The following is a 25959-nucleotide window of genomic DNA, read 5'->3' as shown; positions in this document are numbered from 1 at the left end:
CCCTCGATGTCCCTCGATTTCCCTTTGGCTTTTCCACTTCCAACCTTAAGAGAACAAACCACCCGAACGTGAGGATGCCTCTTTCCGTCTGGGCAGCCGGGGCCTCTTTTTGACATGACCGCTTTGTTTGGAAAGGAGGTTGCTCCGCGGCGGGATCCCACAAGCAGCCCGCCACATCCTTCGAGTGAACATTCCTGGCTTAACACCATTCACTTGGTCAATCGACCCATTCATTCACCGACTCGAGGCATGTCGATGCGAATTAAACAATAAGTATTACAGATGAGCCGTTTGATTACGTGCGTCATCTCTCTAAGTTCTATAATTGATTTTCTTTCATTACTATTCCCAACTGCAGAAGTGGCCTGTCAGAGCTGCTACTGCAGAGACATTACACATTCCACAATGGGTAGCTATTCATACCCCGATCCTTTGCCTTACTGGCAAGTCAACATCCCACCAGAAGACCGCGAGGAAAAATGCCCAGAGTTTCTGCGCGATGTCAGCAACAAAGACGTCGGCATCATCGGCACGCCTAACGAGGAATATCGCGTGCAGACGTGGCAGGAGGTCGTGGGCTTCATCCGCACAGACAGGCTTGCCGATTTCCGACGGTGGCCATCTGATCTGCGAAGGTACCGAGAGTATATTTGGGAGCTCAAGCGTGCCTATGGGAGCGTCATGAACTTCATGCTGAAAGAGAGGCTGTGCTGGCACGAGCCCGTCGTGCCCCGGGGAAGCAGGCCATTCGAGTGCCACGAGGATTTCAAGATCTTGATGAACGACTGGCCATATGGCCTGGACAAACGCATCGTGCATCTAGTTGTTTGGACGAAGTTCGACCTGCCAGACGACCGCGAAACGGAGGCTGAGATCGAGGCGTTTGTGGACAGGACCTTTTCGCCCCGCGTGTCACAAGACAAGGTCAGTGACGCTCCGCCCATGCAGAGGAAGCGTTTAAGCTGACGTGGAGCCACAGCGCATATGGTTCAAAAATCCACCGAGTCTCAAGTCGGTTCACTCCGTGGAGCATATTCACGTCATGTTGTTCGACCCCGATCCGGACTTTGTGCGGCATGTGACAAACGGTGACGTCCCTCGCTGCCAGAAATTCAACCCCGCCGGCAATTTGGCGAGGTTAACATGAATGACCCATCGAGGTCTGCACGTTTCTCCTGCCTGGGATCATGGGCTGGCCCCAAAAAGGTTCCGGTACTTCTTCACGGCTTAGCGGTGTGACCGGTTGCCGTTGGTGACCGCTGCAGAAGCTCGAACCTCAACGACCGGGCAGTCGGCAAATGGAACAGCGGTGGGCTTCTCCATGCTGACCTTCACTTGCCAGCCCTCGTCACCGGTAAAGAGCTCGTCAGGGTTGGGCTTGAAGTCTTTCGTAACGGTGTTGGTCAGATGCGCACCAAGGGCCTCAAGCGTCTCAAAGGAGGACTTTTCCAGGGCCTGATAAGACTGTCAACACAAGACACTCAATAGAAGACGGAAATACAGATTAGACAGATAGAGGTGCACCGTACCTGGACGACAATCTTCTCCAGCTCGCAATAGATGTCAGGGTAGTAATCAAGCTTGTCAACCTCCACGTCGACAACGACAAACTGCTTCGCCTGCCTCTCGTTGGCGTTAACCCCTATCAAGACGGGCACCCGCAGCCTGTGGAGCTTCAGGCAGAGCCCATACATGGACAGCGCCGCGGGCCCAACGGTGAAGGGCGCATAGACGTTGGAGGCGGTCAGGCTCACGCCCTCGCCCAGGAGCGAGGCCTTGGGCAGGCACACGGTCAGGGAGATGTACCTGAGGCGGGAGCGGTCCAGCAGCGGGGCGGCCTCGGGCTCGGCGTCGGCGCCGTCGACGTTGCGGCCGGTGAGGACGATCCAGATCATCTCGAGCAGCACGCGGAGGTCGATGTTGGCGTCCTGGAACTCGGCGTGCTGGTTTGACTTGTCGACGCAGGCCAGGATCAGCTTGCTCAGCGAGCCGTAGTGCACCGTGTCGCCGCTGGTCACGTTGTCGGCGGCGGCGGCGGCGCCGAAGGCTCGCGAGAAGTGCAGCTCAGCCGACACCAGCAGCGGCTGCAGCAGCTTCTCGCGGCCCCAAGCGTCCTGCGGCCCCACGACGGTGCTCTGCAGGTTGCGCACGCGCACAACGGCGAGGGGCTCGCCCGCGGCGTGGCGGACCGTCCATGAGGAGCGAAGGCTCATGATGCAAGGCAAGAAGAGGGGGGAAGGGGCGGTTTCTTGGGCGAGATGTTCCGGGGTCAGATATCTGTACTAATCAGGAACAGGGAGCTGACGACGCGGGCAACCTTGAGCCACCACCCTATGCAGCCTTGATGTTTGTTTTCCAAGACGGCTGAATGTCGATCTCCAAAAGGCTGTTGACCCGTGATGCTGCTCAAGAATGGATCGATGATCCTAGGGGTTCTCCTGGTCAGGGTTCAGGGGTAGGTGGAGAACAGACTCGGCGCGAAGTGTGGGCATCCGAATTGGCTGTCCTCTGCTTAGGCCAGGAACGCCGTTTTTCCTCAAAGTAATTTTCCCGGAGCGGATCATTTCCCCCAGCTTTGCTCAACGCCACGACATAGTCTAGCACTGGCATTTGACCGACGACACGTGCAGACACCTCTCTCTCTCTCTCTAAGCTTCGCATCCCACTGCCCTCCGGTTCACATGCCCGGCGTCCCGGGCCCCTTGTGTCCCCTTCATTACCCAGTCAGCCCGTCGTGCTACAGACAACATGTCCCTGTGCGTGTAAGGGATGTAGGTAGCCGCTGGGCAAACCAGTCACCAAACTCCGGCTTATCTTCGGACCGCACAGGAGTGCAGCCGTTTAATATATTATCATGGCATGCTGCGTCCTTGGCGGACACAGTCGTTGGTTCTACCCTGAAGCCTTCAATCTTGGTAGTCGACTGGTCTCGAGTCATCTCCTTCTCGGATCTCTGTCACGCTGCTGGGCAAGTGCTTAGCAGCAGATCACCATGAGGCCCAGAACCTGCTCTCGTTGTAAAATTTGGTAACAGATGGAGGCGACAGCTGGGCGGCAGCTGGGCATCCATCTCGGCACTGGCCTTGATAGCGACAAGCTCATCACGGCAGGGCTTGTCTCAGAGACATTGTGGCGCGTTGCATAGCGTCGGCAGACCCCAGATTATAACTGCCACGGTGTGTGTATATGCCTGCAAGCTGCGGGACTGCAAGCCCATCCATGCAGAGCCAACGGGATGCAATTGTTTCCTCTTTAGCCTAGCCTTGGCGGATGGCTACTTACGTTTCAAGTGGGCACAACGCGGTAATGGGGCCTCGACCTATTTGGGCTGGATTTATATGGCAGATGACTTCTCGGTCACTATGCCTCCGAGCCGCTTAATTTATCTCGCCTTGGTGTCCCGGCCTCTGCCCACTCGATCGACAATGCATGTGCCTTCGAGAGGGCCTCCTTCCAATCGCAACGCTCCCAGCTCCTCCATCCAGGTTAGCCGAAGCAGAGTCTCATTCCAACTCTATATGCATCTCGCACCAGTGCACCACTGCAATCTGCGCCAGGCTGGCCCTCATGGGATGTGACCCCCTAGCCGCCTACCTGGCCCTGAACCCTCCCGGAGGAGTGGGAGCAGTGCTGATAACGGGTCTTCGGCGTCATCGTGGGCGAGTACGGGCGACGGGCAGCCATGGATCACCCGCCGGGGAGCGGCTGTGGCTTCGCGCTTGCTCCACATCTTCAACGACCTTCTCTACATGGTAGCTTCCGCTGTCTGTGGGGATCGACAGCTGGCGGGCCTGGCTGGAAGATTATCCTTCGGAATAGAAGGGCCATGAGCCGGTCGAAGAAGGATGAAAAAGGGGCCAACGGGGATGTGCTCACCAACTGTTCCCAGGTATATAAGAACTAGAGCACGACTTCAGATGTCAACAGAATAGTATCGCCATCCTCAATAGCCTTCACTTGGTCTCATACCACATTCCATTCTCTGTGAGAGTCTTTTGCCGCCTTGTTTCTTCTCTTCTATAAGTGTTGGTTCACTGTCGATACATCACGATGTATCGATCAGCTGCGGCTCTCTCCTTGGCCTCGGCCGTCCTCGGACAGCAGAGTAAGTTTCCCGTCTTGTCTTGAGTCCAGGAGATCCAATGCTAATGATCAACAGTTGGCACCAACACTCCTGAGGTTCACCCAGCTCTGCCCATCTCCACTTGCTCTGACTCCGGTTGCACCACGGAGTCGACCAAGGCTGTGCTTGATGCCAACTGGCGATGGGCTCACACAACTACCGGCTACACCAACTGCTACACCGGTAACAAGTGGGACGCAACTCTGTGCCCTGACGGAAAGACGTGCGCCCAAAACTGTGCCATCGATGGTGCAGACTATGAGGCGACCTACGGAATCACCACGCCCGAGAGCGGCGCCTTGAAGTTGTCATTCGTCAAGGAGAACACCAACGGAAAGAACGTCGGCTCCCGTCTGTATCTTCTCGAGTCCGACAGCGCGTACAAGATGTTCAACTTGCTCAACAAGGAGTTCACCTTCGATGTTGACGTGTCCAACCTGCCTTGCGGACTCAACGGAGCTGTCTACTTCGCACAGATGGATGCCGATGGTGGCCTGTCCAAGTACTCGACCAACAAGGCTGGCGCCGCCTATGGAACCGGCTACTGCGACGCGCAATGCCCCCAGGACGTCAAGTTCATCAACGGCGAAGCCAACAGCGTAGGATGGAATGGAACTGATGAGAACTCGGGAACAGGACAGTACGGCTCATGCTGCTCAGGTTCGTTACTACTTTTACCTTCGCCAGGGACAGATATCTGCTGTGTCCGTGGTCTGTTTCACTGCCCCTTTTTTAGGCCGCAGTTTTGAGACAGACTATGTGCATATGGTGGCCTTCGACCTGTTTTCAAGTTAAATTCTGTCATTACTTTGATTGCTAACTTAAAATGCTACAGAAATGGACATCTGGGAGGCTAACCTTGTCTCAACCGCATACACTCCCCACCCGTGCTCCGTGGACGGGCAGACTCGCTGCGAGAGCGAGGCGGACTGCGGCGCGGGCGACAGCCGCTACTCCGGTGTGTGTGACAAGGACGGCTGCGACTTCAACTCGTACCGCATGGGCGACACGACCTTCTACGGCACCGGTCTGACCGTCGACACCTCCAAGCCCATCACCGTCGTGACCCAGTTCATCACCGACGACGGCACCGACGCCGGAACCCTCTCCGACATCAAGCGCTTCTACGTCCAGGACGGCAAGACCATCCCCAACTCTATGTCCAGCATTGCCGGCGTCGACGCCGCCAACTCCATCACCGATGGCTTCTGCGAGCAGCAGAAGACCGCCTTCGGTGACAACAACTACTTCAAGACCAAGGGAGGTCTCGCCAAGATGGGCGAGGCTCTGAAGAGCATGGTTCTGGTCCTGTCCATCGTAAGTAGCCCCCTGAGAATGTTGTCATTTTGCAAGCATCCCATGCCTGCCATATCCATCCATTTATCTGCCTTCCCACCCCTGGGCTTCAGCTCCCTTCTTGGGCTATAGCTCGGGCCGTACCCCACGGTCAAATCTTTCTTAAATAATTCTCTTCAAATCTGACTAATATAAACGCAGTGGGACGATCATGCGGTTTCCATGAACTGTAAGTATAACCCTTCTCCTGCTACGATTGCCCATACAAAGCAGGTATTAACGTATACCAGGGCTCGACAGCAGCTACCCCCCTGACAAGACCGGCCTGGGTGTTGCCCGCGGCACCTGCGACCCGGCGGCCGGTCTGCCCGAGACCGTGGAGTCTGCCCACCCCGACGCCAGCGTCGTGTACAGCAACATCAAGTTCGGCTCGCTGAACTCCACCTTCACTGCTTAGAGCGGGTCCCCAGGCAAGGATTTTGAGAGCTCCGGTCACTGGTTAAGGCAAGACGATAGACTCAGCTTCATAGAGAGGAAATTGGTCAGGGACGGGATACATACACATACAACGTGGGGCGAGACTTCTTTTTAGAGGAAGGTGGATAGACTTGATGTCTTTTGCTGCATCTGGCCAAGCTTTCCTTCTTGTATATAGTTAGGAACCTTATTTTTCTACAGACTGAACATACATGCACATACACTTTACCTAACTCAAATTGCGGATGTCGGAAGTGCCGTGTCTGAGCGTTGTGAGGGATGTCTTTACACAGGTTGGTAAGATCTGTGTGGTAGTGAATAGGGGGGGTCAGTCACGTGGAGCATACTACGTCTTTAAATAGGGTGCCCTGGGGCCCTTCTGCCCTCAGAACCACAACCAAGCCCACTTCGGATACAAACAATCACACATTTGCCAGACCAAGTCTTCCATGCCACAATAGCTACCGAAGTGGGCTTGGTTGTGGTTCTGAGGGCAGAAGGGCCCCAGGGCACCCTATTTAAAGATGTAGTACGCTCCACGTGACTGGCCCCCCCTATTCACTACCACAATCTGAAATACGCGAGTTACTCAGTTGCAATGACTAACATGTGATACGAAATGAGGCTCAAAATTAGCATCAAGGACATCATATATCTGTTGCAGAGTTAATTTAATTTAATTTCGGGCTAGAACTGTAAAGGGCAATCAAATGATAAGAGTGGTTTGAGAGATCTTTTGTGCAGATGGTATGCTTGCATTTTAGGCTGAAAAGCTGGCACGGACAAGGAGCAGTACCGAATTCCACGAAGAGGCATTTCACTACCAGTGGTGCCCTGTGAACTATGTATATTAGACCTACACACATATACTTACGTGGGATGACTTATATACATAGACTTATATAGAGAGCTTCATATATATACTCAAGTACAGAGACGTATAGAGAGAGACTTGTTACGTCCTAATTATATAAGACTGCTCTGGTTGCGCAAACGATTTTGGGATATTCATCCTTAAGTAGGAATTGGCCTACTTGATGATGTAGCTCCACTCTAAAACGCGCGTGGCGCAGAGCCAATGATTGCCTTTACCACACGCCCCGTGCCCTGGACCACAACAGAAGAGCGATTCGGTGGTGGAGAAAAGTAGCAGACTTATCCCGGGTGTTTTGTTAGACAGCGGCCACCCGTACAATTATTGATATTCTAAATGAGAAAGGCTTGTATTTTGCTATGAATCCATGCGCTTGTGCTTCTTTGATGCACATAAGAAGGCAAACACAATCTATAGTATATTCCAAAGCACCATCCAACTCCTCGATGTGCAACACAAACGAAATGAATACAGTGCTTCTAGCTATTCCTACTCGCGCTCGCCTTATACTATTCAAGCTACAGCGGACCATACCCCCGTCACTTCAACAATAACGTTGACAATGGTGCTCACAGTCCACAGCGTTATCAAGGTCAGCCCGATCTTCCTTGTCATCATCCACTTGTTGGTGGGGACCAGGACGAGGAGTGTGATGAGCGTCACTAGGACCGTGATGGCGGATATGAACAAGGTGCCTGTGACTTGGATGTGGTAGGCTTTGTAATGAAGAGGCTCGTCTGGATGCTTCTTGTGATGGTGGTTCGCGCCCTTGATACTCATGTACGTTCCTCCAAGTCCAATGCCAAGGAGGATGTTCAGCATTGGTCCGCCGAAACAAGCCGATCTAGGATCTGTTAGCAAAGGACTTGGACAAGTGTGGTGCAGCAGAAGCCAGGAAAGCAACTTACAAAGCCATGACAGGATAACCCAAACGCGCGACCGTGATATCGGCGACTAGGTCGCCGACCGAGTTACCCACGGCGAAAATTGTCAAGCCGAGGATTGCTTCGGACATGCCGAGGATGACGCCAACCGCTTTTAGGACTCCGACGACTTCCTCGGCTATCGTCGAGATCCATGCAATAGCGATGATGAAGCCGAGAAAGCAGAAGAGGAAGTGGTATCGCGGTTTCGTGGTCGGTGACGTAGAAAGAAGCAGCACGGCGAGGAGGATGAGAGAGGTCAGAAGCGAATACAGGATCATCTTCACCAGAGTCTTGACTGGTTGATCCATGTACTTGGCCCATACTATGAACATGGTGAATAGGGGACCTGTGAAAAGCTGAAGCGCGACGAGCCATCTGTTCCAAGAGCCAGACTCGTCATCCAGTGTCGTGGGCTCTGAACCAACTCCTGACACCGACATTGGCTGCCCAATTTGCGGATTTGGAGGAGGCAGAAAGCCTGGGAATTCCTGATGATTTTCCAGCTCGGGCGTAACACCAACGCTCAAGGCGTATCGCGAAGCACTCGATGATCGAGACCTTGTAGACCGCGAGCGCCTTCTGTATTCTTGCCATTCCGTCTCTGGCCGAACCGCGGTCTGATTTTCTACTGCAATAGCAGGGGGGTTGATACCCAGACCGTTAGGAATCTGAGACGACTGGAGGCCATCTTCCGACGTTGCATCATCGCAATGATCCTCAGTCTCGACGACTGGCAGTGTAGCAACCAAGAAGAACACGGTTGGCGCTGAAAAGACGCTGAATAGTTTGTCCCATATGCTTTTCTCCCGCCAACCTTGCATAGTCGGCAACATGATTCGCCACAGAACATGTGGAGGTGGCAGCATGCTGTAGGGCCACCACCTTACAGGCTTTGGAGATTCAGGAAGGTCAAGGCCCGGAATATGGTCCTCCAGAACCGAATGTGGAGCCAATACCGAGTGTGACCGTCCCCGTTGTGGAGACCGTCGCCCATCATGAACGGGCGAGTCGTGGTAACCAGGAAAAGGCGACAAAGCCGGCGATGAGGTTTGACTTGGCCCTAACTTCGGGCTTGGTATCTGCAGAGAAAGGGCTGGGGTGGAAGCTTTGGGCCTCGTGGGCTCCGGGTGCTCTGGGACCAGCTCTGGAGGCTGTGCGGCCAGCCGCGGGCGAATGTCGGGCGGTGCAAGACGACCACCTATCGTGGTTGGGACCGCAGGGCTGGGTGTTCTTTCCCTCCCCCCCTCGCCAGCCGCACGTTGGTCCACTGGCCTGAGCATGTGCGAAGTTGAGACCGAAGGGCTTTTACATGCGCGCCCCTGTGCCGCATCTCCAAAATGGCCGGACGTCTCTTCCGTTGCCGGGTCGGCCTTGAGCATCGGAGGACTAATTATATCCTCATTCTGAAAGTTACGGGGCACATCTCCAGACGACAACGCCCTGTCCCTAGTCAGCGAAGGTTGTGTTTGTGCTGTTGTGTCGTCGTTGTCTGCCTCAAACTGTAGCAAATCCGTGCTCCTGCGAGCCAGAAGGCCTGCAGAATTGTAGTCGGAGTAGCCTCGAGTCAATGGAGCCATACGCATATTCCGAGACCTTTGCAAGGAGGATAATATCGACCTGAACTCGAGTGCTCCTACCAAGCTCGGCCGGATAGGAGTGATAGTAGTGTGGCTTCTTCTGCCACGAGGACGGTTAACACGCATGCTGCTCGTCATCTCGGACGCAATATGTCGCTTTTGATCATCATCATCTTCGTCGTCCTGCGATGACCCGTCGGCATTGATCCGGGGGCCATTTTCCAAAGCGCTGATGTCTGGCAAGTGACTGGACGCTCTGCGTGAACCCACCCTATCGTCATCTTCGTCATCACCAGAATCATCATGATAAGGCTCAATCTCATCCCCAGCCTGAATGGAAGCACCTGAGTAGTGGTTGTGTGAAGCCGCTTCCTTAGTGCGCCTCTTCTGCCTTCTCGAGGAGAACCAATGCCACCCGACCACAAAGCAGACGTAGAAGACGTAGAAGCCGATCATGAATGCACACTCCCAGAGATGTATCTTACCATCCGTGAGGAATAGCATTGTGAAGCTCACAGCAAGGATGAAGAAGACAATGTCGCGCACGAAGGTCTTCCTGCTGACCTTGAACTCGCGGACTAGAGCCATCGAGCCAGCAACAACAGCGGTGATAAAGCCAGCTGCCCCGATCAACTCGCCTATGGCCATGCTACCGCTGTTAGAGTTCATGGCGGCAAAGGTGCTGAAGACGTCGGGCGAGCCATTCCCAAAAGCCAAAAAGGTGACGCCAGCCAGACTTTCTGGCAGGCCAAGAACGCTTGCGATGGTGCTGAGGTTGACACTGAAGAAGTCGCTCGCGGCGATCCCGATGGTGGAGAAGAGCAGGCCGAGCCAGAGTGCTAGAAGCATAAAGGCTATAGGTTTAACCTTGGCAAGAGTGCAGAAGTAAAAGGTGAGATAGGAGACCAAGCCGGGCTCATCTTCGAGGCAATGTGCGCGCACGAATGCGCACTGATCCTGGGCCTGGTAGACATCATCGCAGACCACTTCTTCATCCCTCGCAAAGAGTTTGGCTGGCGCGGCCGATTTGGGCGACCAGTCTTTCAGGAAGAGAGAATACGTGGCCAGCAAAGTCATGAGGAGGACGGTCGCGCATAACGGCCTCGGATTGTACCGTGGCCGGCCATTCTTGGATTTATCCATGCTGATGATGTCTGAGAAGGCGAGGACATGATGGGTCAGGCTCTGAATGCCGAAATCAGGCCGCCTGGAGCATCAACAGGTGTGCACGTGAGCTCTGGCGATGGTGGAAAGTGATGGCTTTTTCGAACGTCCGTGTCATTCGGAGGTTGGAGGCGAAAGCTGACTGACTGACTGACTTGGGTCGAGTGACGACAGCTCGTCGGCAACACAAGGAATGAAACGAATGGAGGAATAAATGAATAATGCTAGGTGCAATGAAAGCAACAAATACAGGAAAGGTCACAAGAGGCCACCCAGTCGTTGCGATATCTAGGGCAGAATAATAGATTGGGTTTGAGTGGTGGTTGATGGGTGCTGTGGCGGCGGAACTAAGAATCAGGTATTCAGATGCACCTTAGTTAGGTAGGCCGAATGCAGAACACGCGACTGACGTATGCAGGTGGACGGGGTTGGTGGAGGAGGTCGACTGGGACGGAACGGATTGTTACGCAGCACACAGTAGGCACGAGGTAGGACGGGACGGACAGGCAGTGCTATAGATGTACCCAGAATCTACTCGACTCTATAACAGTCAACCGAACCGCCAACGGCTGCCGACGCCATGAAATGCCATGCTTTCCCCCAAGGTTTGCTGTCTCGGATGCTTTCTCTTATCTTGTGGGCCAGTGTGGCTCTTGCAGCCCAAACCTCTCACAGCACCAGCATCAGAATTGGCATCAGCAAGGGCAAACAGGGACTCGCTAGTAGCAGCACTGCGTGAGACTAAAATATCGAGCAAGCAGGCATGGCGTGGACGGGGACGAGGACGGCCACGGTCACGGTGACGTCTGGGGGGGATGCCCCATCCATCCAACTCTGGGAAACCCAGCACCGTGGTACGGGTAGATAGGCTACCATGACCATGCACAGCTGCGCATGTGGTGGCATCGTGCCACTCGCTCCATGGATCCAGACTCAGGTCTGGGTGTCTGAGGACGATCAGTGTCAGTGAGGGCTCCCACTCCCCAACCGTCCGACCGTGCCAACCGTGCAGGGCCCGTTTCGAGTTGCACCGTTCAAGGCAAGGCGTGGCGGATTTGGCGGGTCAGGCGGGCTCGCTCCAGGTCATGGCTCAGGGAAGCTGCAGCCGAACAAGCCCGTTCCCCGCCTGTCGCTCCCGCCTGTCGCTGCCAGTCCACCACAGCTTTCAGTTGGGTTACTAATACGGTACGCACGGGCCAGACACGAAGGTACATGGTGGTCCGTCCAGTCCAGTCCTGCCAGGTGCCAGTCTGCCAGTCCAGCACAGACGTGGTCTGGCCTGTCTGGCCTGTCTCTGCCTGCCCCTCCCCTCCCGCTCTTAGGTAAGCACAGCCAACCCGCGGTCCCGCCAGACGCGTTTCTCCGACAACAAATCGCAGTAGCGCCGCTTGCCGCTGGTGGTGTTTGATTTCAGACTGCGGCCGACCGACCGGTTGACATCGATCGATCCATCGCGTCGACAACCACCCTCCCCACGCCAACCTCAATCCGCGATCATGCCTCGAGTCGCTCAGAACCCACGCGGGAGCAGCGTAACGAGCCGTGCTGGGAGCAGAGTCACCTCTGGTTCCATGCAAAACTCCCCCTTCAAGTCCCCCGTCAAGTAAGTCCACCCACAGTAAACAAACCACCCACCGGGCCTCAGGCTCACCACCAAAACCCCGCGATACAGGATTCCCCTCAACGACGATGCCGAGGAGAAAGCGCGCCGGCTGCATTCGCGCCAGGCCCTCCAGGAGGCCCATGTCAACAAACTAAAGGCCGCTGCTGCAACCCCACTGCGCAAGCAAAGTGTCAATCTCAATGACCTCGAGAACGAGACACCCGCATCGCCTCCCCAACGACAGAAGACACCGCGCCCAAGGCAACGGGATATGCCTGGGCCTAGCGCTAGTGCCGGTGCCGGTGCGGACGACGACGATGTTGTGGTCTCGGGTACAGCCGTCACGCCTATGAAGCGTCTCCCGATCTTGGCCAACTTTGAGGAGTGGATGAAGATGGCCACCGACAACAAGATCAATGCCGCCAATTCTTGGAACTTCGCCCTGATTGATTACTTCCACGACATGTCGTTGCTGAAGGAGGGTGACGGCGTCAACTTCCAAAAGGCCAGCTGCACTTTGGACGGCTGTGTCAAGATTTACACGAGCAGAGTCGACAGTGTTGCTACCGAGACCGGAAAGCTTCTCAGTGGTCTGGCCGATAGCAGAGACAGCAAGAAGAAGAAGGATGGCGGCGAAGATGGTGAAGGTGAGGAGACCGATGAGGAAGAAGTGGATGAAGATGGCAATGTCCGCAAGAAGACGAAGCGAAAGGTAAGCCTACGACCACAATGCAGCCACGAGAAGTATCAAGAACACCCATAACTGACCCTTCAAACAGGCTCAGCGATCTTCTGAGGCCACGTTGGCCCCCTCTTTCGCTTCGTTGCAACTCAAGAAGTTTGAATTGGAGTTTGCAGTAGATCCCCTGTTCAAGAAAGCCTCGGCGGACTTTGACGAAGGTGGAGCCAAGGGTCTGCTGCTCAACCATTTGATGATCGACTCCAAGGGAAGAATCGTCTTCGACAGCAGTGATGACTCTGCGGACAGCTCTGAGACGAAGAAGAAGCGAAAGAGACAGGGTGACAACGAGGATGACGTAGAAGACGATGATGAAGATGAGGAAGAAGAGGAGTTGGAGGATGTCACCATGAAGACGATCGACGAGGCTGAAGAAGACGAAGATATCGAGATCGATCTGGCCCCCCTTGCTTCAAAGTTCTTCCCCGATCTGACGCACCTGGATGAGCTGGATGTCTGCCCTTCACTAAAGACTTTCGATATCGGCGACCCGTCCGGGTCACTTGATATTCCGTTCCTGCGAGCTCCTGATGACTGGCGGCAAGAGCAGGAGAGAGAGGCGGAAGAGGGCGGGCACGGCAACAAAACAGGCATGGACATCGACGACAACCCACTTGGCTTCGACGATGATGAAGGCCTCGGCAATTTCTCCATGGGAGGGGATGTCGCTTTTGGCGAAGGTGGTGAGGCCTGGGCTAAAGAAGCCGCGCTGGAGCCGCAAATGCGTGTCTTCGATGCCGGGCTAGGCGAAGACGGGGCTGAAGAGGGCGACGGCGTCGACATGATGGACAACGATGGAAATGAAGATTTCAACGTGTCTATGATGCACGCGCAAAAACCAGACAAGATGCACGAAGACATTCTGGCGTACTTCGACCACGCACTACAGAAGAACTGGACAAGTGCCGAGCATTGGCGGATAAGAAAGATCAAGGATGTCAACAAACCGGTACAGACAAAGCAACGCAAGGAGAAGGAGCCGTTCGAGATCGACTTCAGCTCTCCCCTCGATGCACCTCTTGCCGACGTTCTCTACACCCAAGCGTCTTCCAATGCCACTATTTCATTACCCAAGAAGGACTGGAAGTCGAAGACGAGGAATCTCCTTCCGGATGACAAGCACTTCAACTCAAAACAACTTCTGAGCCTTTTCCTCAAGCCAAGAGCCCGCATGGGTCGCCGGCGGAACTTCGGCAAACGGCACGGTGTTTTCGGCAACGCAGACGCCAATCCAAACGTGCCTGAGGGCGAGATGGATGAGGCCTTCTGGGCGCGGCAGAAAGCGCCCATGCAGAGCATCGAGGGCGGCGATCAAGACACGGTGCTTCCACAGGGCGACTATGACGCGAACTTCTTCCAGGATGACGATCTGCCATTTGCTGGAGGTCTTGATGACGACGATGACATTGATGAGTTCGCCGACGCCCGTGAGCAATTCTCGCCAGAGAGAGCCATGGAGACCATCGGTGCTACGGGCGCTTTCAACGGTCTCACGGTTACTAACCCGGCAGACCTGGCGTTCGGTACTATGTTGGTGACCCAGAACAGGCGGGTGCGACCAGACTATGTCAACTATGCCCGCGTGGCAAAGAAGGTTGATGTAAGGAGGCTGAAGGAGGAGCTGTGGAAGGGAATGGATATGGAGAAGCTCGATTCGGTAAGTCACGTCCTGAGACCCCAGAAGCAGATCAATTGCTGACATATTTGCCCAGGTGCCACCGCCGTCTGCGCCAGAAGAAGGCAGCGTGGAGCCTCCACCGCCTTCGGCGGATAACCCAACTCTCAAATTCACCGATGTGATGAACGGCCTACAGAAGGTCTATTCTAAGCCCGTGATGGACGACATCTCGACCAGTTTCTGCTTCATCTGTCTGCTGCATTTGGCCAACGAGAAGGGTCTCGTGATCGAGAAGACAGACCAGCTGACGGACCTGGAGATCAGGAAAGATTGGAACGCACAGATCACCGAGGGGGATATCTAAGGCCTGTTGCTTTTCGTTGTCGAACGAGAACCAAACATAGTGGATGGCGAACGAGGTGTCTCTCTGCCGGGCTTCTGTATTCGATCGACCAGGGAGTTTGAGTGTATAAAGGCGTGACGAGAATAACTACAGGACGCACATACACCGCATGAAAGGGTGTATAGGAATCGGAATACGGCCAGCGTTCGTCCTTTTTGGGATGCGGTCTTCCCTTTGTATAATGAATGGGTCAAGCGCTGCCAGCGCCGGCTTTTTTGCTGTATTTACATGTTTGGATGAGGTCAAGAAAGGGCGGGCGGAATCCCAGCCCACGTTCAAGGATAGGCGTGTGGTCTTTCTCATGAAATGAATCAATTGTTCACGAACTCAGCGTTTCTCACTTGCCACACAGCCTCGGCCCCCTCCAACCTGACCGACTGGGCCTGTGTCTCGAGAAAGTAGGTAAGCTTCGTGAGGTTCTACAATGGCCTGCGGTTTCATGACAAACCGTTCAAGCGCACACACACGAAGAATCTTGGGGCCCCCTGCGACGCGTGTGGAAAAAATCTGTGGGCTGCCACGTCTCGCCCCTGAGGACGCACCCCAAGGGAGATTTCTCCATCAAGGATTGCCACCGCATCACAAGAGACTCGCTCTCTCTCTGGCTGTGGAGTTGTGGGCCACAGGGGAGGAGGAGTGACTGTCTGTGTTGACCTACAGTATCGATTCCAGAATGGGAGAAGAAATCCGGGCCAAGAAACGGAGGAAAGCAGGCTCGAATTGTGGGCTCTGATACTCAGACTTGCCTCCCTCTTGAAGCTTCCACACAGGCTGCCGCCTGTTTTCCTACACATTTAGCGGCAGGAAGTTCTTCATTTCATGCTGGCCCTTTAAAGTAGTTGATCCGTAGAGGACGCTGAATAAGAAGCCGCTTTGCGCACGATTCCTGGCCCAGACGAGCTAGTTGTTGCCAGTGCTTCCCCATCTCGACAAGAGATCCTGTTCCCCGTCGTCTTCTCGGCCCCCCTCCCTCGTCGGGTTCTTCAGGATTTGGGTCGATTAAACAAATATGACGACACCTGGCCTCATTCGGTCGGAATAACCTCTCGCAGGCTTGGCCCTGTGCTGACAGTGCCTCTTGCACTTCCCACAATCCGTCTCGGATCAAACTGCCCAACCTCATACCGACCTTGGACGGCGAACACTGAAAAAAGACGCTCCGGGGAGCCAGTAGGAACCCACTTGGGCGGATTCTCGTAGACTCGTCGAGTACCACCGCACATACATGCGTGAATACAATACTGCGTGTTGACGTCACAGCTCTGCATTTTGGGAAAATATGATTTCACAGTGGACTCTGAGAGGCGGGGAAATGAGCGATGCTTTGTGAATTATCATCTTGATCATCGAACCGTTGCTGCCTTTCTCGCGAGATCGCCGCCTCAGATAGGCGTCGAAACAACAAACAATTTCTCGCCACCCCCGGTCGGTCCGGTACGAATAGCCTCATTTGCTCGCTGCATTCTGGCTACCGCCACCCTCGTCTGACTCACCTGTGCCACCTGAAAGATTCGAGCCACCCGCTGTGGGTAATGCAGCGCCCGAACGCTCGAAGGAGGCAAGGAGCTCATCAATTTTGCTCTCCAAGTTGGTCAGATTCTTTTCGAGCGCTGTTGCTGCATTTTCACCTCTGCGTAGCCAAATTTGTCTGTTAGCCAAGAAACAGGGACCAAGACGTCGTGTAACATTATTGTGCCAACCTTGTAGAGGCTTTTTGGGAAGAAGGAGAGATAAAGACCCCAACAAGGGAGGCCAGAGCCAGAGGATTAAGAATGGGGCTTTTTGGGACACGGGTGGTCCCGTGCATCTTAGGAGGAAACGTTCCGCGTTGTCATGGGTCAGTATTCGCTCCTCGAATATGTTGTGTCACATACGCGGAATATGCATGAGAAGACATGTTCCAGACCCAGCAATGCGGCAGTAGTCTGCACAAGCCCGCGGGGACACCGCCATCGCGGTCGAGACTCTTGAAGAAAACATTGGGCGCTGGACACAGCATCGAGAACATCGATGCATGGTTGATGGAGGTAGAGGCCAATGCGCTGGCAAAAGCCCATGAATCCAAAGATGCCATTCTCCTCAGGGATGGGAAACCGGAGAATCCCACCCAGACTTTCCGCCAAGGTATCATCAGAACTGACGAAGGCAGGTCTAGACTTCGCCGGTGCATGCGCTTGCAACGAGGGCTTGTCGGACGACCCATTTCAGTCTGGGGTGGTGTGGTTCAAACAATGCAGCGGTCGTTGAGAGTCGAAGCGGCGCGTGGCTGGTCTAATCAGCTGATGGACTACCGATCTCGACCACGACAGACCGCGTAATGGAGTGGACGGTGCGCTTGCCCGCGAATGATGTTGAAAGACAATGACATCCCAGAGATTCTAGACTCTCCCGATCGATAACCTGTGAGGCAGCTGCTTAGCGCGCCGTCATGTCGGAACAAATCCGACCAGGGGCTTGGAAGCCCAGATAATAGGCGGCGCGTTGATCATGCAGGATCCAAATCGAACTGATGTTAGAATGATGTTCTTACCGGGCGAGATCCTTGAAGGCCTAGACTGTCTGTTAGCAAGGGGGTGGTTGAGGATTACACAAGACATGGTGTGTGAAATATGCGGGGGCACACGCTGTGTGAAGGAGGGCCGGGCGAGCAGGAGAGGGGGACAGCCGTTCTGGCCGACCTTCTGGAACCGTTGAGAGGGGGGCTATCGCAGTGCTTCTGCTGCTGTAAGCCGGACATGGGTATGGGTGAAGGATGCAGAAGAGCTTGGGAGAAGTGAGAAGGGGGCCACGACCAGGGGGTTGAATCATGAAAGGGCCTAGCTTGGGGGAGAGATGCGAACACGTGGTTGTGGAAAATAGACGAGTGCGAGGGGTTGACTGTGCTGGTTTGTCTTGGGCATTGAGTTTTTGCTTTGTTCTGCGCATGCGTACCTGGGCCAGTTCCTGCTCTGTCCTGGGGGCACGACCTGTGGCCTCGGCCCTCTGGGCTTCCTGAGCTTCGCGGGTTTCTTGGTCCTGACGGTCTGATGAGCCCGACGGCGGGCCAGGGGCGGCGGAATTGGAGCCGGCGTCTTGTGAAGGCATGTCAGGCTGGCTGTTTGTTGGATGCTGACTTGACGAGGTACGAGGCTTCGGGGTGCAGAAACCGGTAGTGATGATGATGTGATAGGGACGGCCTCGGAGTCAATGCCTTAATGATATTGCCTAAGATCTGAGGAGTGCTAGTCGATCTGGACGTTTGTCAGAGCGTAGACACTTGGCGGGAATCTGGAGCATGCAGCAACCATCTGAAGGAACTCAGCAGGGCACCGCAGGACTTGGACCCTGCCCATCCAGGATTAGCCAAACCTTGTTGTTGCCCAGGAACTGAGGTGCGGACCACGGCACAGCACTGACGAGGCTCGTTGCGGAAAGCTCTGCAAGGCCCGACCTGACGGTGGCATTGAGCGCTGCGTAGCGGTCAGCCCCGTCGCCGGTGACGGCCGTGATTGGCTGGCCGGCGACAGGCCCCGGAAGCATCAGAGCTGGCGGTCCACATTTCCCACACTGCAACCTCGCCATGCGCATCGGGTTTGGGGGAGGCATCGGATCGACAAATGTGCGCTGCGGAGGGCTGCCAGGGCTGCCTGTTTGGCCTGTGAGACCAAGAGGGCTGCGACTGGTAGGTCAATGTTAGTCTGGCGTCTGGTCGTCCTGCCAATGATTCCAATTATTCCAAGGTTGGGCTTGCCACCCTCCTGCCTGTCTGTCAGTCTGTCTCTGCTGCTCTGTCTTTGACAAGGGCGGAAGAAGGGGCGAGGGGGCCGTGGCCGCTTCCCCAGCTCTGCATTGCTTTTTTCAACCCTCGGTGCAGCGATTGAAGTGACCCGTCAATCGGCGGGAGCGATAGAGACATGCATCCAGTACAGGTACAACTACGTCTCTAGTACATCCTGGCAGGAGGCGTTGCAGCCGCTACAGGACTAGCTGGCTGAGTGCCGTTGGTGTCAAACATTCTGTAGCGCGACCTTAAATGCTCTGCCTGGTAGCCGGTAGCCTAATGGGGCAGGATGGCAGGATGGCAGGATGGTAGCCGAGGCTCTCGCTCAGAGCACTGGCTCAATCAATGCCTAGGTAGAACTAGAACACCAGTGATGCTTGACGGCATGGTGAGTAGCATCTGGCATGTACTTGACTTGATATAGGGCAGGAGGTAGGCTGCAGTGTGCACACGGGCGCTGATGTTGATGTACCTGATGTACCTGCCTAGCTCATGTCGCTCCAAGGCAGGTGTCTACAATAGGCAATCGTGTGTGGGAAAGTGCTGTTGTGACCCCCTCCCCCTGCCCCCCGGCCCGCCCTCGACCCTTCCTCCAGATGCTCAATGACAGATTGGCAGATCATGACGCAAGCCTTACATCGGCGGCGAGACGTGCAAAGTCGCACTCTCTCTCGGGCAGTTGGTCATGTAACCCGGCCCCTTTGCTGGATGGCATTCTGCTCCCGGTCCGAAATTCTCGATGGCGATGTCGATGTGTCGATGAGTGGGTGGTCTAGAACCGTCGGCTGTTATGACCCAGTTAGTGCCTTTGTGGATCGGTAAGTGCGTTTCTCGCATCTCAGGCGCATCGAGATCTCAACAAGCGGCATGTTTCTGCCTAGACTGCCAGACACAAATGCAATCCTCACTTTGCCTCAGCTTTCAACCATGGCCGAATTGACTCGCCCGGACCGACTGACGGTAAGGACCAGCACACAGATGCATCAGGGCCTCTGATTACTAATCAGTTCCTGTACGATCGCAAAGATGTGCATGACCGGCAGTCCAATTTCTGCTTTTGCCCTCCCCGTTCTGCTTCTTTCTCTCCTGCACGCAGTCTCGGGCCCTGTCGCTACGTATGCGCCTGCATATGCATACGCATCTGCAACTGCACGTCTGCTGTGTCTCTACGGGACAACTGCGGCACGAATGATCTCTGTCTTCCTATAGATATGCTCGGGGAGCAAGGAGTCCAGCGCGTGGGGGCAAGCAGTACAACGCGAGTCGCATACTGCTGTCTCGTCCTGAGTCTGGCAATTCCGCTTTTCCGCTTTTCGTCGCGCAATGATTGATGGACCCATCGTACAGTAGGTTGATCTGATAATGCGCGTAAACTCCAGAGCCAAATAAACACGTTGATGGCACTCTGGACCGGCGTGTAGCTGCTCCCTTGTGGCACTGTGCCGCTCTGCCTCTCTGTCTTGGCTCCCTGGTTACTTACTATACTCCCCGCAGCCCCGGGCCGCAGTCCTGGGACACATATTACTCTTTTGGATGCTGTACATTAGTCTTCAAGCACTTTACGATATTAAGCTGATCTTTCTGATAAGCTGAAGTCTGGCCTGGCCCGTTTGACTGTCGATGGCCCCCAGATATCTACAGCGCCTCTTGCTGCGTCCATGGACGTCAACCTTAAACGACGTCGGAGTTCTTAGCCTGGCAATGCTTACTAACCCACATTAGTACATATTGAGGTGCAATACACACTATGTGTATGCTAGACTACCGGCTGCACCCATCCCTACTGGGACAGGGATATCAGGGCATATGTGCGATCGTCTCAATAAATTCGATTTCCGGATGGGGGGCGCTGGGGGTCAGAGTTGCCTTGAAATCGCTTGTGTCTGCACTCCTCCAAGTCCGTCTCCGCGAGTGATCCGCAGCAACATGATATTCGCTGCTCGCTACTCGCTACTCGCTTTATACCAAGCCAAATCGATCGTGTATGCGTTTCTGAACAGTGCTACTCCTGCTAGGATCTTGGGGAGATAGGGAGACAGGCCCCTACCTCCAGGCCTCCCGGGCCTCTCAGCCTCAGTCAGGCCTAGTTGCCCTTTGCATCACTTCGGACGGCCAACAGACAGGTTTGTTGCATTGTTCATCCATCAGTGCAGACTACCCAGGGTCGACCGCGACCCCCAGGCTCAGGCTCCGGCGTCATTTGTAAAAATAGCGGTGTTCCATTGGCTTGATTTGCATCCTGCCCATCCCTCCTCCAGTGGTTCTGCATTGCTCTCCCCGTGACCGTCGTACGTTTTCTGTGTGCCGTTGCGGGCGGATCGAGATCTGGCTTAGACATACACCAATGTCGGTCCCCTTAGCCTTTATATCCCGGACCTGTGGTCACGACCATGTACCGGCGACATCTCGCACCCATTACTACAGCAGACACTCCGACACCACATAGCCACAGTGGCCACAGCGCAGACTCATTACACTACCTTACTGATACTTTACCGTGAGCGCCTGACCTCGGTCGACCTTCTTGGGCTTCCGGATTAGCTTGCACCTCTTCTTACGCAGCCGCGCTGTGGGGAGTCGACGACAGCCTCCTGCTCACGACAATCAACTTTGACACTACGGTGCTCGTCCAGCACACCATGCCTGGCGACACAGGTGGACCTTCCTCAGAGTTACAAATTGTAACCTTCGTACTCAATTGGCTTGCCGACTTTTTGAAGCTTTATGTCTATGTTGCGTACCACCATTGTTGTTCACAGTCTACCGGCCTCTCCCCGAGGGAGTTCCACGTCTTTCCTCTACCACTACAGCCGCAGTGTTCGATGATTGGGACGAATCTCGGTAGGTTATTATGTCACTGGCCCATCCAGCCGACTAGACTAGGCCGGCAAAGCCGCGATGAACAATGGTAAAGACTGTGGCAAGGAAAACAGAGAAGCAGAGACGTTGAAACGCTGAGGTAGCGACTAACGGCGTCGTGATGATGAAATGTGGTTGTGTCGCCGCCACTCACACACGCCTACTCTACGAGATCTGCGAAGCAATAGAGGTGCGGACAGTGGCTCGAGAGTGGCAGAGTGGTACTGCAGAGGCAGAGGCAGAGGCAGAGAGGGCGTTGCTGGCGTTGTGCAGCACGAGCCTGGCGGCACGGATGTCTCACAGCCGTCTTGCATGACCGGTCGTTGCTGTCGCCGCCCAAGAGCCAACCAGTGGTGGGGGGTGGGCCACTTGCCCCCGGTTCTAGACGGTCTTCTGTCTGTTCTATTCTTTCCACCCTCCGCCCTCCTAGACGAGGCGACACATACTCCAGGCCTGTACTGAATTGTACATGCATGTTGTGCACGGGTTGTCAAGATATACTTCTCAAACTGGGCAAGCGTGATTCGGGGAGAAGTACCTCTGACATAATAGTACTTGTGCCCCAGTTTTCTGTCTGGGATCGCGATGGGCTGGCTCTCGTCCTTCCACAGCCACCTGCTAACAGTATTCTTTTTACACACACCCAAGGACTTGGGCCTTGGACGCTTTCTCTGCTGGTTTGTCTTTCGTCTAACTAGGGTCAGGCACTGCCAAGGGTGACACTACGACATATTATTCTGCGCGTGAGAAACGCTTCTGACGATTTCGATCCGGCTTTGGTTCATGGTTGTCCTTGCTTGTCCCTGCCCGGCCTGCCCCAGCCCGGCCCTTTACCCAGTCAACCCACTTCGAGTGCGGCTATTAGGCCCCATCTCCAGTGTTTTCGACGTTGGAGGGTCTCCATCAACGACGAGTACCTGACTCTTTGTATTTCGATTTTACTTTGGTAGGTTCTCCGTCTCCATGACAGGTGACCCACGCGGTGCCTGGCCTTACACCGTCTGTGCAGCCTGCCCTGTCTTTTCTACCACCACGCCCGCCCCCGGCTTCGCTACCTGCTCGCTCAACGTGCTACGTCGGTATGTTCTCAGACTCCTTGCCAGTCTCGTCGACGTCCAAGTCCAGCAGCCCTCCTGCCCTCACCCTCTCGACCCAAGCGCATTTCCTTGGTCCCCTAGCCACGTTCTCTGCGACTGCGTGAAAGCAGCCATCTTGATTGTTATTCTCTAGGCAGGCTCGCCGAAGCTGATCGACTGAAAAGCCATCTTCGATGTGTGTGGCCTAGCATCTTACCCATATCCTGGAGCACGCTTCAAGCTTTCCCATCTTGTGCCACACCTTCTGTCATCGAGATCCTCGACATCGGCCCACTGTAATTAGTGTGTCATATGCCGTGAGTCCCCATGTTTAGCCCTTCTAATATTCTCATCAGGAGCACTGAACTTTCCCATAGAGCTCGAAGTTCTCTCTCCTGACACACCCGCCACCGGGCCAGTATTTTCTGCGAAAAACAACCGAGCACCCGAGAGCATATCACCACTGCACCTACCTGGGACCAGAACACGACGGTTCCTCAACGAGACACGACCACACTACTGAGTCGATCGAGCATGACCGGCTGCCTCGCATAGCAACGTATACGAATAAAACTGACGCGTTTGTCTTGCACTCTCCCTGGCCTGGGACCACCCTTTGCGACGGCATACTGTCCAGCACGTCGAGACTTGAGAAGCATTCGAGGAGGACTGTCTTGTAGGCCTCGTTACGGAGCATTACATTGACCTCTCGAATATTGGGCGCGAGCTCTTGTCGCTCTTGGAATCTCTTCGGGAACGAACTGCACCAGCCCCACGAGGCTTTGATCGTGTCCAATACTTCTATGCCGAGCCGATAATCGATATCCTGCATGTCGCCGAAATTGCAAGAGGTGTTTGGGGAGCTAGGCATCTCGCAATACCTTGATGTCTTTCTCGACCAGGGCTTCGACACGTGGGAAACGATCCTCGACATCACCGAGTCGGACCTGTGAGTGCAGCCTCGGGGGAAAAGAAGTAAGCCTTGATTTTGGCGGCCGATCTAACCTTCGCGGTGGTTAACAGGGACGCGCTGGGGGTCAAATTGGGTCATCGAAGGGTAAGCTATAGATCTGCGTTATGCGAGTCTAAGGATTGGGGAACACGATGTTAATATGAAGTGGCAGAAACTTCAAAGACGGATCGCCAATGCCAGAGGCGTAGCGCCCGATGCGGCACTGGCTTCGCCGACGAGGGCAAGTGTCGAGGATGCCCGGACCGAGGTGCAAAAGACGGAAGGATCTGCATTGTCATCCACGGATATCCGAGAGAATGGCAATGGTGTGGTTCAGAAGCGCAAATATCGACGGCATCCCAAGGTACGTTGAGCAAGTGAACGCGTTTCCCAGTCATAAACGCTCGCAGTCTTTGCCCTTATGCCAACGCCGTTTATTCTGTCAACTATATTGGCGAGGGAAGAAAAGATAACCTGATGACTGACTGGTCTTCTCTACAGCCGGACGAAAATGCACCAGAACGCGCGCCGTCCGCATACGTTCTATTCTCTAACAGTAAGTACTTGCTCAAATGCATGCCTACTCCATTCTCTGCCGTCATTCGCTCGTCACGTGTGGCTCGCGTGTCGCAGGCTCTTTGTCCATTGCTGATAATATACCACGTACAACACGATTTTCTGAGCCCTGAAAGTCGACATCGTGTGTTTATCCGGGCCCTTGAGGATGGAAACTAACCGAAATTACCTGTTGCTAGAGATGAGAGAAGACCTCAAAGGTCAAAACTTAACGTTCACGGAGATCGCCAAACTGGTTGGCGAGAACTGGCAAGGCTTGACTCAGGCCGAAAAGGAACCCTATGAACGGGATGCCCAAGCAGCCAAGGAAAAGTACAATCGAGATCTAGCCGAGTACAAGAAAACCCCCGACTACAAAAAGTACCTTCTGTATCTGCAGGAATTCAAAGCCAAACACGCCAATCACGCGCAAGGTAAGTCAGTTCGGTGTCCCTTGAGCGGTTTCGCTGCTCCTCAGTACGGCCGGTACCTGACAAGAACTCATCCAGACAAAGAAGTGTCCAAGAGAGTGAGGCTGTCCGACCCGAACATCGGGGAAGCAACGGTCGTCAACGGTCACTCGGGCCGAATTGCAAGGGCGGGCAGCATTGGGGATCAGAACGGCGAACCGCCAGCACGGCGGCAGAGAATTGGGTCGATTGTTTCTAATGGCGAATCGTACTACGCAGCATCCGTTGCCTCGTTCTCTCAACGCACTCCGGGCGACGAGTCCGTATTGACCTCACCAGCTACTGGCTATTTCGACCGGCGCCTTGACCGCCGTCGTGATCAGTCGCCTGGTGTCACAGGGAGCCCCAGGGACAGCTCTGCCCAGCCGCCAGCCCCGTTGCGACGTGATCCTCCATCGTATACGGATGGCTCTCGCGCTGATTCGATGGCGACGTCGCGTAGCCTTCCACCGCTTTCAGATGTGTTTGAAGGCCGGCCCATGCTGAACGGTGCAGCCCATCTCAACGAAGCTCCCACGCAAAACATCGGCCTGTTACCGAGGGGCCTTCAAACAGCAAGCCCAGCAAACACACCGAGTCTGAGCGGTAGCGAATCACGGCCGCCGTCTCTGAAAAAAGAACAGTCTTCTGCGGGCAGCATGTCTTCAGCAAGCTCGGCATACAGCAGTTTCCCGCGGACCCCTATTGAGGGACCCCTTCCTATTCATGCACTTTTGTCCGGTGGAAAACAATTCAACTCTTACGATGCGGCCTTTGCAGCAAACCCAGCGATCCAGGGACGTTCCATGTCTCCCGACGACAGACCTACTATTCTTCCGTTGGAGCGGGCTCCAAGTGACCCGACCCCAGTCAATCCCCCTCTGCCGCACATAAATGGTCAGTTCGAGCCCATCCCGCGTGCTGCGTGTAATGACGGTGATACTTACTGAAGGAACTCAGGTTACTACAATGGGCACGCGCCTGTCCAAAGTCATTCTCACACGCCCATCGCTCGTCCCTCATACTCACCTGCGTACGAGGCGAGACTAGCACCGGTATCCGTCCCGGCTCCACCCCCGGCGTCGCGGCCGAATGGTAAGAGCGAAACTGGAATGGATGGGATCAGCGCCCTCCTTCAAGCGGACAAAATAGTCGACCGCCGTTCGGGATGATGAGATGATACGAGCCAAGTCCAGATCAGGCTGAGGCCAAAACGGCCTGCCTCCAGCTGGGACGTCACAGACCTTTACGATGAAGTTAACGGCCGCACCTTCAACTACCTGCACTTGCAAACATGTTTTGAACCCCCTGCACAGGATGGCATCTACTCATCACGGCAGAGTCTGATGGCGAGATTCCGTTTCCACCAACACCTGAACTACCACGTACATCGGACAGACACGATCGAGGGCAAGTCATTGTGTTGGTGGAGCTGGCTTGCGTGAAGGCAAAACCGCTGGTGGAAGGGGGGACCAGGGAGAGTTAATTGTTGCGACGGCGTTTAAAGG

At 54.8% G+C, this 25959-nt stretch overlaps 8 protein-coding genes across 8 annotated transcripts; 4 read left to right on the top strand and 4 right to left on the bottom strand.

The window, feature by feature from the left end:
- Positions 1-405: 405 nt before the first annotated feature.
- On the top strand, positions 406-1147 carry J7T55_008839 (uncharacterized protein; the record flags this gene model as incomplete). The annotated part of the gene is made up of 2 exons (XM_053139197.1): positions 406-924; positions 980-1147. The coding sequence occupies 2 exons, from the start codon at positions 406-408 to the stop codon at positions 1145-1147; spliced, it is 687 nt and encodes a 228-aa protein (XP_052998111.1).
- An 80-nt stretch (positions 1148-1227) lies between these two features.
- On the bottom strand, positions 1228-2213 carry J7T55_008838 (dihydroneopterin aldolase family protein; the record flags this gene model as incomplete). The annotated part of the gene is made up of 2 exons (XM_053139196.1): positions 1228-1455; positions 1530-2213. 2 exons carry the CDS (start codon positions 2211-2213, stop codon positions 1228-1230), a joined length of 912 nt encoding a protein of 303 aa, XP_052998110.1.
- Positions 2214-4050: 1837 nt separating this feature from the next.
- On the top strand, positions 4051-5876 carry J7T55_008837 (glycoside hydrolase family 7 protein; the record flags this gene model as incomplete). Its single annotated transcript, XM_053139195.1, has 5 exons — positions 4051-4105; positions 4160-4783; positions 4959-5440; positions 5621-5648; positions 5710-5876. The coding sequence occupies 5 exons, from the start codon at positions 4051-4053 to the stop codon at positions 5874-5876; spliced, it is 1356 nt and encodes a 451-aa protein (XP_052998109.1).
- A 1407-nt stretch (positions 5877-7283) lies between these two features.
- J7T55_008836 (sodium/calcium exchanger protein) lies at positions 7284-10416 on the bottom strand (the record flags this gene model as incomplete). Its single annotated transcript, XM_053139194.1, has 2 exons — positions 7284-7614; positions 7679-10416. The coding sequence occupies 2 exons, from the start codon at positions 10414-10416 to the stop codon at positions 7284-7286; spliced, it is 3069 nt and encodes a 1022-aa protein (XP_052998108.1).
- A 1517-nt stretch (positions 10417-11933) lies between these two features.
- J7T55_008835 (condensin complex component cnd2) lies at positions 11934-14761 on the top strand (the record flags this gene model as incomplete). The annotated part of the gene is made up of 4 exons (XM_053139193.1): positions 11934-12040; positions 12110-12752; positions 12820-14436; positions 14492-14761. 4 exons carry the CDS (start codon positions 11934-11936, stop codon positions 14759-14761), a joined length of 2637 nt encoding a protein of 878 aa, XP_052998107.1.
- Positions 14762-16246: 1485 nt separating this feature from the next.
- J7T55_008834 (uncharacterized protein) lies at positions 16247-17884 on the bottom strand (the record flags this gene model as incomplete). The annotated part of the gene is made up of 4 exons (XM_053139192.1): positions 16247-16430; positions 16675-16842; positions 17331-17350; positions 17732-17884. 4 exons carry the CDS (start codon positions 17882-17884, stop codon positions 16247-16249), a joined length of 525 nt encoding a protein of 174 aa, XP_052998106.1.
- Positions 17885-18097: 213 nt separating this feature from the next.
- J7T55_008833 (uncharacterized protein) lies at positions 18098-18385 on the bottom strand (the record flags this gene model as incomplete). Its single annotated transcript, XM_053139190.1, has 1 exon — positions 18098-18385. The coding sequence occupies one exon, from the start codon at positions 18383-18385 to the stop codon at positions 18098-18100; it is 288 nt and encodes a 95-aa protein (XP_052998105.1).
- Positions 18386-23325: 4940 nt separating this feature from the next.
- On the top strand, positions 23326-25896 carry J7T55_008832 (high mobility group protein; the record flags this gene model as incomplete). The annotated part of the gene is made up of 8 exons (XM_053139189.1): positions 23326-23444; positions 23519-23552; positions 23620-23811; positions 23949-24003; positions 24203-24436; positions 24512-25348; positions 25492-25546; positions 25680-25896. 8 exons carry the CDS (start codon positions 23326-23328, stop codon positions 25894-25896), a joined length of 1743 nt encoding a protein of 580 aa, XP_052998104.1.
- Between the last annotated feature and the right edge of the window lie 63 nt (positions 25897-25959).

The sequence above is a fragment of the Diaporthe amygdali genome (assembly GCF_026229845.1).
Source record: "Diaporthe amygdali strain CAA958 chromosome Unknown NODE_4_length_2575358_cov_65_588622, whole genome shotgun sequence".
NCBI lineage: Eukaryota > Fungi > Ascomycota > Sordariomycetes > Diaporthales > Diaporthaceae > Diaporthe > Diaporthe amygdali.
The sequence above is the reverse complement of the archived record's forward strand: the minus strand, read 5'-3'. Positions and strand labels throughout refer to the sequence as shown.